The 16,078-nt window shown below is 39.0% G+C and overlaps 1 protein-coding gene across 2 annotated transcripts in view; it reads right to left on the reverse strand.

Moving 5' to 3' along the window:
* Positions 1 to 11,396: 11,396 nt before the first annotated feature.
* The window catches only part of SOCS5 (suppressor of cytokine signaling 5), a 74,807-nt gene continuing 70,125 nt past the window's right edge, over positions 11,397 to 16,078 (reverse strand). For both annotated transcript variants that reach the window (XM_072856750.1, XM_072856749.1), the window contains one exon: positions 11,397 to 14,398. In XM_072856750.1, the coding sequence (XP_072712851.1) occupies positions 12,776 to 14,386 (1,611 nt within the window). In that variant the 5' untranslated portion in view covers positions 14,387 to 14,398 and the 3' untranslated portion in view covers positions 11,397 to 12,775. The remainder of the gene's footprint in view (positions 14,399 to 16,078) is intronic.

Genomic DNA, 16,078 nt, shown 5'->3' on the forward strand with positions numbered 1-16,078 from the left:
CCCAAGCCAGATGTGGTAAGCAAGGAATAATGGAGGCTCAGGCTTTCCTCCAGCAAACGCACAACAAGGAATCTCTTATTTGGACAAGTGACCTAATGCTAGCAGGGAACAAAGTACAACTGTGTTCCTGAAGGACTGTGGCCTCGCAGAGAGGGTCTGGGACAGCACGTCCACGCTGTGAGGCATTTTGAGGAAAGAGGTGAGCATACATCTGCCCCACATCACGGCTTCCATGCAAACAACATACAAACACGCAGCTCAAAAGCTGCAATAATTTGACAGGCTGGCTGACTGGGGAGCTAGGGCTGTGGGGTGCACCCCAGAAGGTAACCCATGAACACTTATTTAAAGCTGCAGGTTTTAAATAATTAATACCTGGACCTTCAAATTCCGTATTTCTAGATCTAAAAATCATAGATCTAAAAGCTACCTTACAGAAAATTGCAGGCGACGTGCCGATCCAGGTCTGGTTGGCACTTCCAGAATCTCATACAACTCGGAAGGAATTCCAGTTCCGTCATTTTCCCCCCAGGTTCCAATACCTGTTGACCCATCACGCACGTGCCGAGCACATCGTCTGACTTTCGCCTAATGTGTATGCTGACCAACAACAACTGCACAGTAAGTTGCGGGAGGGGGGAAGCTGGATATATATATTTGCACAAGTACATTAGATGAAGCAAGCTGTAGAATGAAGATGCAGCTTTGAAAGGTCATTCTGTACATGAAAACATTGTAAGAAAGTTTTTAACTCCTTTTGTGTATTTACTGATTAGTTCAAAAAGCTTTAAGTGAAGGCATTTGCTTAAAGTTTTCCAGCCTTTTCCTCATCCATGCAAAGAGATTGGTTTGGCACAGAAAAACATCCTCTCAAGTATGACTTCAGTAAGCTTGCAGTTTTTCAGAAAATTAATTAATTTAAAAAAGTGTAAGTCTATCTGTTAGGGCACATATTCACTACATCCAAGTTGGAATGTATCGCAGTCCTCCTGCAACCATTTACACAAGGCCCAGCAGCATGCGCTTTGCTTACCTTGTGTCTGGAGCAGATGTAGCGTATATATTTCCCCCCTCATTAAAGTCACTCTGATTAAATGTATTTTCAGAACAGGTCACAGAAGTGTCATTTTTCCAGAAGCAATGTCCATTTCCACAGACTATTCACTTGGTAGACAACCCTGCTGTCGCCTGAACCTGAGCAAACGACACGGTGAAGTATTTTGCAGTCCTTAGGAGAGCGGTGAGCAGGGTACCATTCTGCTGAAACCACACCGTACCTGGAAGCCCCCACATCAGTGCACTCCTTGGTAAAGATGCAACCACAGTTCCAGGTAGCTGCTTTCCTCACCCAGTCCATCAGAGTTGTCCAGGCTTTGGTGGGTGGTATTTTAACGACATTTAACATTTCCATCTTCTCACTTTCGTTATAGGTGGTGTCACAACCAGCTCCCTGGTACCAACACCTTTAGATAAAATAGCTGAGCCCTGGACTTCTGTTGTGGAAGGCCCTCCCAACCAGTTTCATGGTGTTCAAATAGAAAACCAAAAGGTTCCTCAATATCCTAGATTAAATGGGACTATTCAGGTATGAACATCTGGAGTTTTGGAAAAAACAGAGTGATTAGCACAAACAAAACTGACCTCAGATAGAAGAGTAAAGCAAATGCAAAAGGTAATTTTGTCAAGACAGAGACAGTACAGGGAGGGCCAGCTGTAAGAGCATGTATTGCTCACCCTTTGCATCAGTTTGACAGCCATCAGAATGGTTGCCATGGGCTCAGTGATCTGATCTTCATAGATGTCTAAACCAGTTTACATATTCCCAAAGGAAAGATATTTTAAAACAACATAGGGAGAGGAAAATTAAAAGAGAATGAAAGGAAGTGTTTCTAAATCCTTAAGGTTTCTAATCATTGCCGGATGAACAAAAATAGTGTTTGAGCAGCAAAGATGGCTGTAGACAAACTTTTCACTAAGAAGCTCAGACACCAAAACGCGTGCCAGAACGAAAAGGGAGGAACACGTCCCTGGGGAAAAGAGATGACTAAACTTCAAGCAGAGAATCTAATTACTTGGCTTTGGCATTCATTCTACTGTTAATTAGGGTATCTCCCAACAGAAAAGCAAAGCCATGATTTAACACTGAGGACCATATGACTCACGGACTGAGGGCAACGAATGGAGCTTTGAGTGGAGATGCTAATTTAAAAATCTGTGAGCAGGTCTGAAACAATGTTGACCAGTGCCTACTTGATCAATGTTACTGATTAGTAAATTGCTTAGTTATTTTTGACAAAACTTGCTGTAGCAAAACAAAGGAATTATAAGCTATTACTGACTCAAGTTACAATGGACATGATGAGACTAGACATTGTCTTGAGAAAACCAAGAGGAGCCCTTTGAAATGACCTGAAAGGGACAACAACGCTGCAGAAATTCTCCTTACGCAAAACTGAAGGCAGCTCGCAGCTCAAAGGGCAAATTGCTCATGACATGGGTGCAGAGACATTATCTCTGTGCTCTAGAAGAGGTGGCCTGAGGAGAGTCCTGTTCAATTACCCTTTACCAAGGCACCTGGGCAGAATCTCTTATCTTGCACATGACAACGGGGATGCCAGAACTGGCCCTGTTAGGACAGAGGGATTTGGTCCCTGGGCTCGCTCAGGCAGGAGCCAAGCCAGATTTTCTCCTGTGAACCTGAGACTTCTGGCTACAGGAGGGTAGTAAGAGCTCTCTAACTACAGGGGATGGAAAGCAGGGTTGGCCACTAGACCCGTTCTCTGTCTGGTCTGAGATGGGGGTCAACTCTTGTGCCTGGCCCTCTCTGTCCACCTACAATAGGTCTCCCCAAGAAGCAAAGGAAGGCTGAGCCACATTCAGAGCCTCAGACCATCTTAGGCTGTTTCATTAGGTGGCATTGGTCCTGAGAGGAGCGCAAGGATTAGAAATGGGACCTTTGTTAAAAGGTCTAAACTGCCAGAAACCAGGACCTAAGGCAAGCTCTGGAGGGCACCAATGTCTATGAAGTACATAGTGCAGTAAGCGATGACCTGCTGGAAAGTGACTTGCAAGGCATCTACCAAGAGCCACAGCCAAGTAGTGTTTCAGGGCACTACTCAACTTTTCTGGGCAACTGTATCTCCGGAGCTGGTGCCAGTCTTAAATTCCTGTGAGAGATACCAGACACCCGAGACATTCAGGAGGTCTTAAAGCGATACAGATACCAGTCTTGGAAATGGTTCTTTCGAAGTTTGTGCTGCAATTATTTACAAGTACCTTTTCCCTTCTTTTCCTTTCCCCTCCAATGTAAAAAATCTAGTTGAGGTGACCCAGCATAAGGATTAAGACTCCTTGAAGTATGGAATCACGATGAAGCTAAAATCTTCCAGAAAAAATAGCTGAAGCTGTTGATGCTTCTTGCAAGCTCTTGGCTTAAAACCCCTGCTCACAGAATGCTTCCCACCGGCTTTTTTCTGAACAGCATAAACACTGGCAGTACTCATCTGATGGTCAGTGATGGCTCAGACACATCTGGAACAGCTTAAAGCCACAGCCTTTATGCAAAGTCATGCCCACAAAGAAAGCAAATTTTCAGTTAAAAAGAAAAGTTTGATAGCTCTGGCTCAACTGGACAGTTAGAAGAACAAGGGTGAAAGCGTCCTCCAACCAAGAGTACACAACATGTGTGCCAGACTGGGGAGGAGGGAAGGAGAGTACCCTTATGAACATGGCTAGGGCAGAAAAGTATTTGGCTTAAGTATCAGGCATCCGCATGCCCATAGTATGAATGGTTATACAAGCAATCGCTTGAAGGAAAAGTCTGGCTTTTTTCTTCTTGGCACATAATGAAACCGAAGACAAACAGTGTATAAATAAAACAGGGTGCTTCTGTAGTACAGAACGATAACAATCTCAGCAATTCATTGGCTCATGCCAGGAACTTCTCCTCGCACACTGCTTGTAAGGTTATCAGCTTTATCAGATTGGATACAAAAAATAAAATGACAGAAGCGAGGAGGCAAATACAATGTCTCCACAACTGAGCTTGCAAGTAGAAAACACCACTTTACCTGGGGAAAACCCAAACTATGGCTTGACAAAGGGCTGGGTTAGGAAATAAAGGGCGTATGGCACTCAGTACCCTACATACCTGTGTGTCATATATATCATGTCCACAGCAGTCAGCTATCACTTGAGCAAAAACACTGAATTACAGCTACTGAGAGCGGACACATACCCACCTCAGGTCTACCACTCAGTGAAGGAAGGGCATCAGACATTCCCAAATAACACAGACTAGTTCTTCTGTTATGCTGCTCATCACTAGAGCACATAGTATTTCACAAACGGATCAAGTATCATCATTCTTCTTTCACTAAAGGGAAAGCCGAGCTAGCGAGCAGCAACATGTCCAACTTACCCCACATCTAGCAAGTCCGATTCCAAGCAGCTCTTTGTGACCTTCTTACAAAGTCTGTGTCCCACTCTTAAAACTGAGATGAATTTACATATTCCTCCTAACGTAACAGATGAGAGCTACAACTAACACTATTCTGAAGATTAGAGACCCTATAAATAGCAAATTTTATTCATTTCGGTAAGTTTTAAGAAGAGACTATGAAAGCCCTACTGAAGGTTTACAACCTTGACTTCCCAGATGCCACAAGACACCTGACGGGAGAGCAAAGTGAGGACACTCTCACAAGCAGGTCATGCCAGCGCTATTTCACTCACATCTGAGCTATCCCATCAACTGTTGGGAAGCTCAGGTGTGGAACCATACTGATGCTCCTCACACCGCCAGCTGCTTCAGAGGTGAAGGGACACCACGAACCCTTCTTACAGATTCGTTTGTCCAGGTCCTCTGGGTTCAGCAGCAGTAACATTGCTTCAGGAATCGTTACTGTGTGGAAAGCTCGTGTCACTTCTCAGCATCTGATTGTCCACACAAATAAATGCTTGTGTGGACAATCAGAAACCCAAGAAACACTGCTATATGTACATATTCTCTTCTGCACAGCTTGCACTAGTGCAGCCAGCCATGTTCATACTACGGCCTCTCCTACATTTATTTCATATACCTATATATTCTATTCTAGATACCTATGTACTTTTGACATCCTGCAACTTCACAACATGAACAGCTTTCTGAGACAAGACTCCTGAAATTCCCTCCTCTAGGCAAAGTGACACACAAGAGACTGATTCCAGAAATCTTAGCTTCTCATCACCTGGTGTTTTGAAACCCTTTTGAAATATTATTGTGCTTGCATCTTCCTTAACTAAACACTCAAAATACTTAATCATATAATATGAAGGAAGATCTCTGGCATACATTTAACAGAATTAGAGCTTCATATTTCACACACCACTATAATATGTAAGTTAATTCCCATAACTTTCATTTATTAATCAATTATGGATTTATTTTAGCCAAGTTTAAGACAATTAACCTTCTGCATGTTTCAATGAAGCTAAAACTACATAGGCAATCTCTATATATAAAACAGACAAAACCCCACGATTTTGTTTTCAGGCATTTGTTTTCTATTAGTTCACTAGTGATGAGAGATAAAGACTCCAGAAGAGCCTAGACTAAATGTATTTTTTAGGAGCAATGCTCTAAAAAAATACAATAAGCCTGAAATAGTTCGACAGAGAAGCCCACAATACTTTTTCAGCATGTCACATGGCCGTTGCTGTGCCCAGCTGTAACTCCTCACCAGCACCATTCTGCCCAGTTTTCATACCCTACAGACTTTGTACCAACTTGCTTTAGGAGTAGCTCCCACAGGGCACAAAGGAGAAACTCTCTGTTTACAGGACAGCAGCTACATCTGTCCTTAGTTTGTGTTCATGGGGGCTGTGCTCTAGAATACACACGTTTACGTCACAAAAAGGTGTACTCAGCCCACAACTGGGGGGGGGGGAAAAACCCTTGAGAATTAAGTGAAAACTCGCTAAATTAAGAGCTTGCTGGAATTTCAGAGTGTGATAAAACTTCTAAAGACGATAATTACCAGTCTCTGGATCTCTTCACTCAAGTATTTTAGATGCAACAGAAATGGACTGGAATAAATATGAGTTACTGATTATTTTGATCTAACAACTTCTTATCCCTTTGACATGTACAATAACTAAATATTTGTAAAAATATGTATTTACAGTATAGACTTAAAGTAAACTCATTAAGACCACAACTTTTTGCTCCCAAACAAATATAAAAAGAAAACAGTATGGTAGTTTATACCCCATTTATTAAGACAGAGCCATCTATTACTTAATACACTGGTTGGGTAGCCATAAATCACATTATTTTCTTACTATATTAAGATGCAAGACAGTTGGCAACCAGTTAACAGAGACAAATTAGGCAGGGCGGAGAAACATTTAAGCTGCAGCAGGTTAAAAATCATCTAAGCTAGGGAGATCTAAACCAGCACAGTTATACAAGGTGCTGGCATCAGGCAACGCTTGGCATGGCACGCTTGCCAGCCAACTCCTCGAGTGCCCAGCGGGCCTGCCAGGGCCCCTTCAACTGGAATGTCGGGAAAAGGTCCAGGGACCATCTGGGTGCCGCTTTTTTGGACACCTACCAAAGAGTGCATCACCAAAGCTACAGTTTTTCTGTGCAGGGATCGCATAGTTTTTTGTAAGAATGAAGGCTTCTGGTAAGAAAGTATATAGTGCAATCTGAATTAATTTGTGCCCACAGTGTCATTATTCATTCTCCCAAAACAGTTTAAATATAATCGTGCAGGAATTTGCTATCTCCATAAAGATATTACAAAGTAGTGCTTATACAGTTAGTGACTAAATAGATTCAATTTTAATAAATATATCTCTTCATGCTTTTGCAAAACTACAAGTACGAAAGCAAGAAGTGACAAAGCAGCCAAGTACTTTTCTATCTTCCAAAAGCTATTAAAATTCTCAGGGCTCTAAAAAATTAATATACCTTATCGCACAGGAAGCACACACCATGTTCAATTTAACAGCTGCTCAGAGAAGAACAAAACCTAATTCTGCTTCCTCTTTGCCAGCGTGCCCCAAGTTACAACTCCTGCTAAGAAATCAGAGAGGTTGTTTTACTCCAGACAAGCAAGTTCAGATATGTTTATGCTTGTCAGTGTAGCTGTGTGCTTAACAAGGACATTGGCAACATTAGCTATATCACACATACAGTTATGTATTTTTTTTCTACTGAAGACAGAAAAAAGGGTCAAGCACCAGAAGCTTCAGCTCATAAATACATTGTGTTGGCCCTAAGAAACCTAGCTGATAACAGCTGTAGCTTTAATGCAAATTTACAAAGTGAACATTTATTCAGCTTGAAAAGCATATACACAAGAGTTACCTTGATAACAATAGATTTAAAGACGGTATCAGGTTAACATCCTATTGATACACAATTTTTGTAAATGGAATATTTTATAAAAATAAGAAATGGCAATGCTTCATTGAAATAACAGATTTAAAATTAGCTTCTTGAAACAACTACTCTTAAATCAGTATGGCAACATGCAAGCAAATTAAGTAAAAGCACCAGATTTCTTTTCAGTCTTTAAATGATTGTAAGGTTAAAGTCATCAAGAGGTGTTTTTTTTTTTCTTTTAAAGAGTCTTGACTTAAGACATAGTGAGAGGGGGGAAACTTCTTAAAAAGCATCAAGAGATCCTTACCTCATTGCAAAACATTTACTTTATGTATCTTGCTGTGAAAGCATCAAGCCTTTTTCTTTTCAAAGCCCTCATCAGTAGCCTTTTCAATTAAAAATGAAAAAACAAAGCTTAAGATTCAGACATTTTAAGTCAACTGCATTTGGTAGACACAACCCATGGTCAAGTTAAATGATTCTTTGTACATCAATACTGCAAAAAGGGAGAGCAGTTAGCAGCGTTACACCATGCTTTGTAAGAGTTAACACTTTAAAAGCCAACTGACTTGATTTCTGTCTATTGTAAGATTTTTTTTTAAAAGCAATTATGAACAAAACCAATCTCCTTTGGTCACAGTCAGGAGACAACTGTTTAGGCAAGCGTGGCAATAGCAGGAAAACACATACCAATCAACTGGCTATAATATATAAATACAGCTGAAGATACAAATAAAATAGTCCTTTTATTTGCAATGCATGCCATGCACAGAAAGTTAAAGAATTTTTAGAATTCCAATATATTAATGCTCACCATGTTGGTGTACTTCAGGTAGATTCAAAAAAAGACCATGAATGCACACATGCTTGGAGGCATCTTATTAACATATATACATGGACTACGCAGATTCTTGCAGACTAAGGTTTGGCACATACACGATCATTTCACAACACCACTTTAGGAAAATGAGACTTAAAGTGCTTCCATAATTTTAAATTCTGAATGGTTTTAAAAGGAGACAAATATTGTTATTTTAGAAAGAATCACAGAAGATTCAGTTCATATTTTTCTATTAAATACTGTATTTCAAGGTAGCTTTGAAAAAAAAAAAAGAACCACGCTCCCTGCAGATTCATCTCTCTGGTACTCAGCAACTTCTGACTTGACAGCTTCAGTTTTACGTGCAACTTTGCAGCAGAGGCAAGCTTCAAAGCATTCTGCAAATATTTTGGCTTGCACATGGAGACTAAAGCAAACTCATTTTGTATCATAGAAATTCAGAATCTTTGCTTGTTTCTAAGTAGCGCAGAACCTTAAAGTTAAATACGGACTTAAGGATGTGAGTGACTGTCAGGATGATGTCTAGCAAAGGCTTGAATTCATCTCATCAAACACTATGGATACACAGACAGGTCTTTCAAAGACTGTATGCTTCTGATTTAAAGACTACCATTTTGTAAGCAACAAGTCTTCAAATACACACAAAATTTAAAGTACATAAATGCAAAACATGGCTTTTTAACTTATTTTCTTAAGAGAAGTTTCATTCTGACAAGTAAATTATCTGGACAAGTGCCTACAGGTCCTTAAGAGTATTTTCAGAAGAGTTATGCCTTTAAAACTCATAAAAAACCCCAACCCGTAGACCCTCACATGTAGTCAAAATATAGTATAGTTACTTTTCTCCAATTCCATGGGGACATAAAGATAGATTTCTCAAAAGATTTGGATTTAATGCCCTAATTAATTGTAATTCTGTTCTATAAACAATGATCCAGTTACAGTAAAAAACCTCCATGTGCTATATATCAATGCATTAATGACGTTGTTTTATTTACACAATAATTTTCCAGTGTTAGATAACATGTTATATGGAAATTACCATTATTTTAATTTCTATATCTTGATAAACTGGAGCTGTAGCTGACTTTCTAAAATACAATGATGTGTATATTTGCACACAACAAAATCACCAAGTTGTGCTAAGTATTCAAAGATCTTAATTCCCACATAGCACCACCACCCTGTTCTTTTCAAATATGGTTGAAGATCTTTGTAAGATTTTTTGCAAAATAATCCTACTGAGCAAGCCCTTTCTATAGCCCTTTCTGCAGAAATGAGAATCACCTCGAAAGAACACTTTACAAGATTGAGGCTCAAATACTTAATCTGTCATGTAACCAAATCAGATTGGAATCATGCTAGCATACCTTATGACATTGAATCCTATTGTTAAAAGACGCACAGTGGTTTGTGCACATCTTTTGAAGACATGTATAAGATTTTCTAAACAAAATCAGAAGGTTAAAAGTTAAAGCATACTCCTCAAACAGAAATGAGGAATCAACTACTTGCGTTCAACGTACTAACATTTTAGTGCCTTTAGAACTGAAAATGTATCCATTAAGAAATACACTGCAACTTGAGTAGTCAACTCTCAAGTCTACTATAATTTAAAAAGTGATTATTTTTAGCATAACCACACTAGCAAGTTATTCTGTATATTTCAGTGAAGCAAAGCTTTAAAAAAGTTGTAGAGAAATAGATAATTCCTTTTTTGTGTGTTTTAAGGGAACAATAAATCCTGTCCATAAAGATTATTTACACAAATGCAAGAGCAAACTTTCTGAAATAAGGGTTTGGGGTTTTTATTTTTTTTTTTTTCCAAAGATTCCACCACATGATAAAAAACTAAATGGATGTGTATTCCTGACCACATTGATAATGTCACAGCCAGAAACTCATCAGCTAGTTTATGACAAGCAACTGCAACAGGTGTAAACAAAAAACAGGTCCCTACATTGGGACAAAGCTTGGTTGCAGGTTGACTGTATGATACTAATATTGAAAGCAAGATTTAAAGTAAACTCATCTGGAATTCAGATCCAACTGAAGGAACAGCGAGAACAACACAGTGAAGGTACACTTGGGTGCAATTTCATGCTGGTGACTTTTTTTTTTTCCTCTTTTTATGCTTAAGAGCAGATTTAAACCAGGAGTTGCATATCCAATGACACACACACAATTCAAAACTTAAGTGACCATTAGCACATTTGTACACATACTTACATAAACTTAGTATTTACATATTCTAAACAAAGTTCCATTTTAACAGTTGAAGTCTTAACACATGAAAGAGATAAGCTACTACAAAGAATGCATAATGGGATCACAAATTTTCCACAAGCATATAAACACATGTTTTAAAGTGCTTTCTGGGTGCTTCAGATTAACCCCTTGCAGTATAAGCTTCTATGTAGTGCTGTTCCAGTCATTACAAAATTATTTAAATCATTCCCCTTCAGGTGCATTGTAAGTTCAAGAAAAATGACGACACCGTTGATGTAAAAGTTTTAAGCTCTACCAACATAAAAGTATACATTACTTAAGTTCAGATGAAGTTGTCAAATACTTTGGTTTATCATAGCTTGGGATAAAGATTTGATAGAACAGAAATTGCACCTCTCCACTCTTAAGTTTTTTTTACTAAAAAAATACCCCAACATAAATTGACAGTATTCTTTGGTAAACACAGGACATTTGACCAGTTTGCGTGTATGTCTATTGATTAAAATAGTCTAAAAGTGAACAAATGCCACTGCTGTACTGTCAATTTACAGGAATAACCATTCCTTACTCAGTGGGGAGTATCAAAACATTAAGCTTAGCAGTTAGCTGTATAAACAAGCTGAAACACCTTCAGCAACCATTACAGGGAATCAATAATGTTTTAGAATACTTTTTGCTTAACATTTATCCTTTACGTTACAAAAACTGTAAAATGCTCTATGCCTGCAGACAAGTCCATTACTTTGCAGTGACTACAGAAACATTATTCAATGGTGTACACTGTTAGGTTTCCAGTAAGCATGTAACAAAAACCAGGAATATGGTGTGCTGACCAACCAATATTCAACTGCACAGTATTTGTGCATTACCTATACTAAGTACTAAGAAAAGCCTATTAAAAATTCAGTTAACTGCTACAAGTTACGTGAATATATAAAAACAGAGCAGATATACAAGTATAACACTGAACATACTGTACTTTATTAGCACAAAAAGCCAGAACAAGGCACAGCAAGCAGAAAAATACATCAATAGAGGGGTTAGTGTAGCATACAAGAATAACATTTACTATACTTGCAGCCAAAATGTTCCCTACCTCGCACAGGTCACTGCCATAGAGAAGTAAGTAATAACATACTGTAGCAGCTGGTAAAGAAACTAGGGAGCACTCATAATGGGTACAAAACATTAAACAGGGGTCGGGGCATTCCAACAAAATTTTAGTGCAAAAATGTCTAAGACAGAACTATTTTAAGTTCCATCTCCAATTAAATAAGCAAACAGAATCTTGTTTCCAAGTAATCTGTTGGAACTATGATCAGTGCATATTACTTTAAAACATTTTTAAAAGCGCAAATGGAAATATATTTACAAATAAAGTGTAACAGTACCTTTGAAACCTGACATTTATTTCAGATATGTCAGATTCTGTATTCTGATTATAATTATTCAACCACTTGTAATTTTCTCCATAAAAATATCGGACAACTTTAAATAATTAAACATTTTCTTCTCTTCCCTATAACCTTCCATTGTAAGTTACTAGCAGTCAGACCACCAAATTCTGTTTTAGAAAAAAACGCAACCTTTTGTTTCATGGCAATAATCTAATCCCATGTCCTGCCACTGAATCAGTAATTCACACTGGAAGGTATTTAACTGTCCAAGACAGTATTATTTTTGCTAACAATGCCACTTAAATCTCCAAGTGTTTAAAATAGAATTACAGTACTGAGCAGGCATATTCAAGTCTTAATGATTAGGAAACCTTATACACTCAGAAAAGCATGATTCACCTGCTAGCATCAAAACACCATTAACCCTTAATGGACTGCCTCTAACAAACTGCTCTTCATTAAAAGAAAATACTCTTATTCACTAGTATTTGGAAACTTGTTTGTAAGCTAGATTAGTACTTTGAGTAGTGGAAAGTTTTCAAGAAGATAATTTTTTAAAAATACCTCAAATATTAGCAAAAATGCTCCTCTAATAAAACCTTTATTTATTAGCATTACATGAATGCCCCATGGAAAATGCCTCATAGTTTCTTCATCCAATTACTACAGCTATAAAAGGGAAACAAAATATTTAGAAATTAGCAAAAATATTTTCATTAGGCCTTAATGAAAAACGTGCAGAATTGTGTCTGCTTATTGTTTCCAAGAGGCATCACAACTTAGTTTGATTAACAGCAGGCAGCATCTGACAGGATACTAACACTCAGCTTAAATAGGATATTGCAGAAAAGCTAGACGTTGTTGGTGCGCTCGCTGCAGTTAAACTGTAACACACAAAAAAAAGCATATTCTAGAAGCTTATTCTGATTTCCATTACTTTGTTTTTATAGGTTCCCGCTCCAGCCATCGCACCCTGACTTTTTGTTTATAGTGATACTCCTTTAGAAAGTCTTGCAACATTGAGGGTAGAGGAAGGTCATCAATTCCATCATACGTAGTGCATCTGCAGATTACTGCCCGGCAGATATACTGCAGACTAAAGGGGAAAGTCCTGTTCAGAGATACAGTAAGTAACGGTTCAAAGAACATGCAAGAGCTAGGGTCTTTGTAGTGTTCCAGAAGCCCTGTAACAGTGGAGGAGTGAAACACACAGGGATCATGGGCATCAAAACTGAAGTTGTGGTTCCACTGCTCAATGCGTGCATGTAGCGATCGGTTATAACGACGGAAGCTCACAGAGAAGAGGTAGTCCTCTTGCGCAGAATCCCTGAGCAAAAAAGTGCCTTCAGGTTTACCCTCCAGAAGTGCTTCTGCTTCGTAGCGGTCCATCACACCCCAGTAACATGGGTTGCCTGTGATCTGAAGTAAGTCTGGCACAAGGCAATGGATGTAATCAATTTGAGTATGCACTTTCCAAGCCCCTTGCCTGCTGATATGGCCGTGGCTCTCTCCAGACATCTGACGCTGCTTCTGCCTGCGTGACTGCAGACAAAGTGTTGTTGTGTCCTCTTCAGAGTCACAGTTCCCTGGAGGTGTTATGTTTTTGTCCCCAGTCAGCTCAGTCATACCAGGGGCTAACTTTGGTCCCAGTTTATACAATGGATTAACCTGTGCTGTAGCTTCAAAAGTATGTATTTGGGCATTGGGAGGGGGGTCAACCCCTTCTTCAATACTAAGTCTACGTCTCTCTCTGAGCCTGTCTTCTTCATCTTCTGTGGAAACCAAGGAAGGATCAAACGTGTCAAAAAAAGTTGAATGAGGACTCACAGGCGCTGTGTGTTGTTTAATCAGATGCCACTTCTGAGCCAGATCTGAGCCTGCAGGAAAAGGGCATTTCTCAAGCATTAGTTCAGAGAGATGGATCTTTCTTTTGTTAGAAAACAGAGGTTTGGACTGTTTGCTGTAAGTTCTCATGGGAAAACACAGCCCAACCGTATCTTGTAGACGCTGTCGCAGAGAACGGCTACCTACTGTCCTGTTTGATACTGCATCCATATCATGGACAGAGCTCACCCCGTACCTTCTCTCTCTCCTCTGCAAACCACTTCGTGTTCTACCAAATCTTTTTTCAGTATCCAAGGAGCTCTGGGTTTTGGTAGAGCAAGAATGCTTCTTCTTCCCACCCCAAGGAGCATGCCGCGAATAAGAGTCCCTTCGAGCAAGTCTAGCTCCCGTGGTGACACACGAGTCATTCTCTTTCTCAATGCTTATTTCAACAATTTGAGGAATTTCTGTGACACAGTTTTGGTTCCGCCTTGCCGAATTCTTTGAAGGACTTAAACCTAATTGCAAAGCAATGTTTTCTCTCAAAGGGCTGCTGGGTTGTTGTTGAGCCAAACCAGTTATCTGGATAGCTTTCTCTTTAGCAGATGAGCAGCTACCGGAGTTCACAACTACATTTTCATTTTGGCTTCCACCTTCATGACTGAAGAGATTCTGGCACCTGTATTTGAAATTGTTCCACATCTTTCCCACTTTATCCATGAATTACGTTATCTAAATTCAAGAGGAGAAGAAATATTAACATAAAAATATAGTTTAAAAAATGAGGACATATTTTCAGTTATCAATTAAGTTACAGACACAAGACGACTGTTAACTGAACACACATTTGAAAAAGTGCCCTAGCGTTTGTATGGTTACGTGGAAGGGACATGCATCACACCATTCTGATATTTAGAAAAATCAACATGAAGAAAATGTTTGGGAAATTACACACATTTTATTTATCAGCAGGCCCTCCCATTTTTCTATAGGCACATAGGTAGGTCTGCATAGTTGTATTTGATGGGCAGGAAATACACCACATAAAATTATTCATTTTAGGAAGAATTTGTAAGTCATATGTAAGGTGTGACTCCCTGATAAGCTTCCAATAAGCAGCAGTGAAACAGATCCTGAACAAGAACTATTCAAGTCACTCCAAACTATGAGAGCAGTTAGTGAAATCCAAGAAGTGCACTGCAAGTGCCCAGATACACCATCTAAAAGTAAAAGTTCCAGCCGCAGGGCAGATAAATTCCAAGCTATAACTGACAAGTTTAAAAAAATTACCATAAAAATAGAAATTTAAGGGCGAAAAAAAGCATTCAGCATTCTTAGATGAGGCAATCACCAAAAGACAAGGAAAGGCAGTAAGGTATCAGCAGAATTTTAGAATTATTCTCTGATACATTAATAAAAGCCATATATATGCAATATGTAAAAAAAAAAAATGTCTGGCTTTATTACTTAAGATATAAAGGAATGAAAGAGCCCAAGGAGCTTTTCTATCTTTAGTAAGAGCACTTAAAAAAAAAAAAGCAGCTCCGCAGCAGAAACACGATGACAGTGAATCATGAAGATACAGTAAAAAGATAAAAACATTAGTAGTGCATATTCTGCAACTACCTCTTTAGAAACCAAGTTTGATAATTGGAACAAGACTGCCAAAAACATAGGACTGCCCTAGGACAGAGAGAAACAGGCTAATTCTGTACTAAAAAAACTCGGGCAATGCCAAGCTAAATTAGATCTAATTAAGTTCTGAGAGAAGTGCTAAACTTAAAGGACTAAAACATATCATCTTATCTAATTTAACTCTTAACAGAAACTGCTCTGTTCTTTGGAAACGTTATTTTGAAGCAACATTCCTCTGTTGCTGCAGTTCTTTTCTGTTCACAGCTAGAAAGGAATCTGAAGCAGAGATTAAATGCACTGGGTCTCATGAAATAATGTGGATGATAAACAAGTAAGCAATACTCTAGCGATCCAGTCTAGAAGTCCCTTAAGATAGAAGCACAGCTGTAAGCCCATGACTTTACAGCAGAATCCACTGAGACTGCAGAAGAGTCAGAGGTATAGCTTACATGAGAATCATGAAAGCATAATGACTGTGAAACACCTAACTGTTATAGGAACAGAAAGCAAAAGGAGCAAAAGCTCTCTTCCCCACCCCCTCCTCAGATACTTCAGCAAACCCAGCAAGCTAGGTATCTACATCCAATTGCATAAAATAAAACCTTAAGAATTTAGTGCGGATGCAGGGAGGTGGGAGGGAAGCAGGGAAATCAGGCCTTAACAGTCTCCAGAGATTGCTGGTACAAGTTACCTAGAACATAGTGCTAACGACAATCTGAACAACACCTAAGTAGTCATTAAGGAGGGAGACACTTGCAGAGAAATGTTATACACAGA

The sequence above is a fragment of the Ciconia boyciana genome, chromosome 3 (genome assembly GCF_034638445.1).
Source record: "Ciconia boyciana chromosome 3, ASM3463844v1, whole genome shotgun sequence".
Classification (NCBI taxonomy): domain Eukaryota; kingdom Metazoa; phylum Chordata; class Aves; order Ciconiiformes; family Ciconiidae; genus Ciconia; species Ciconia boyciana.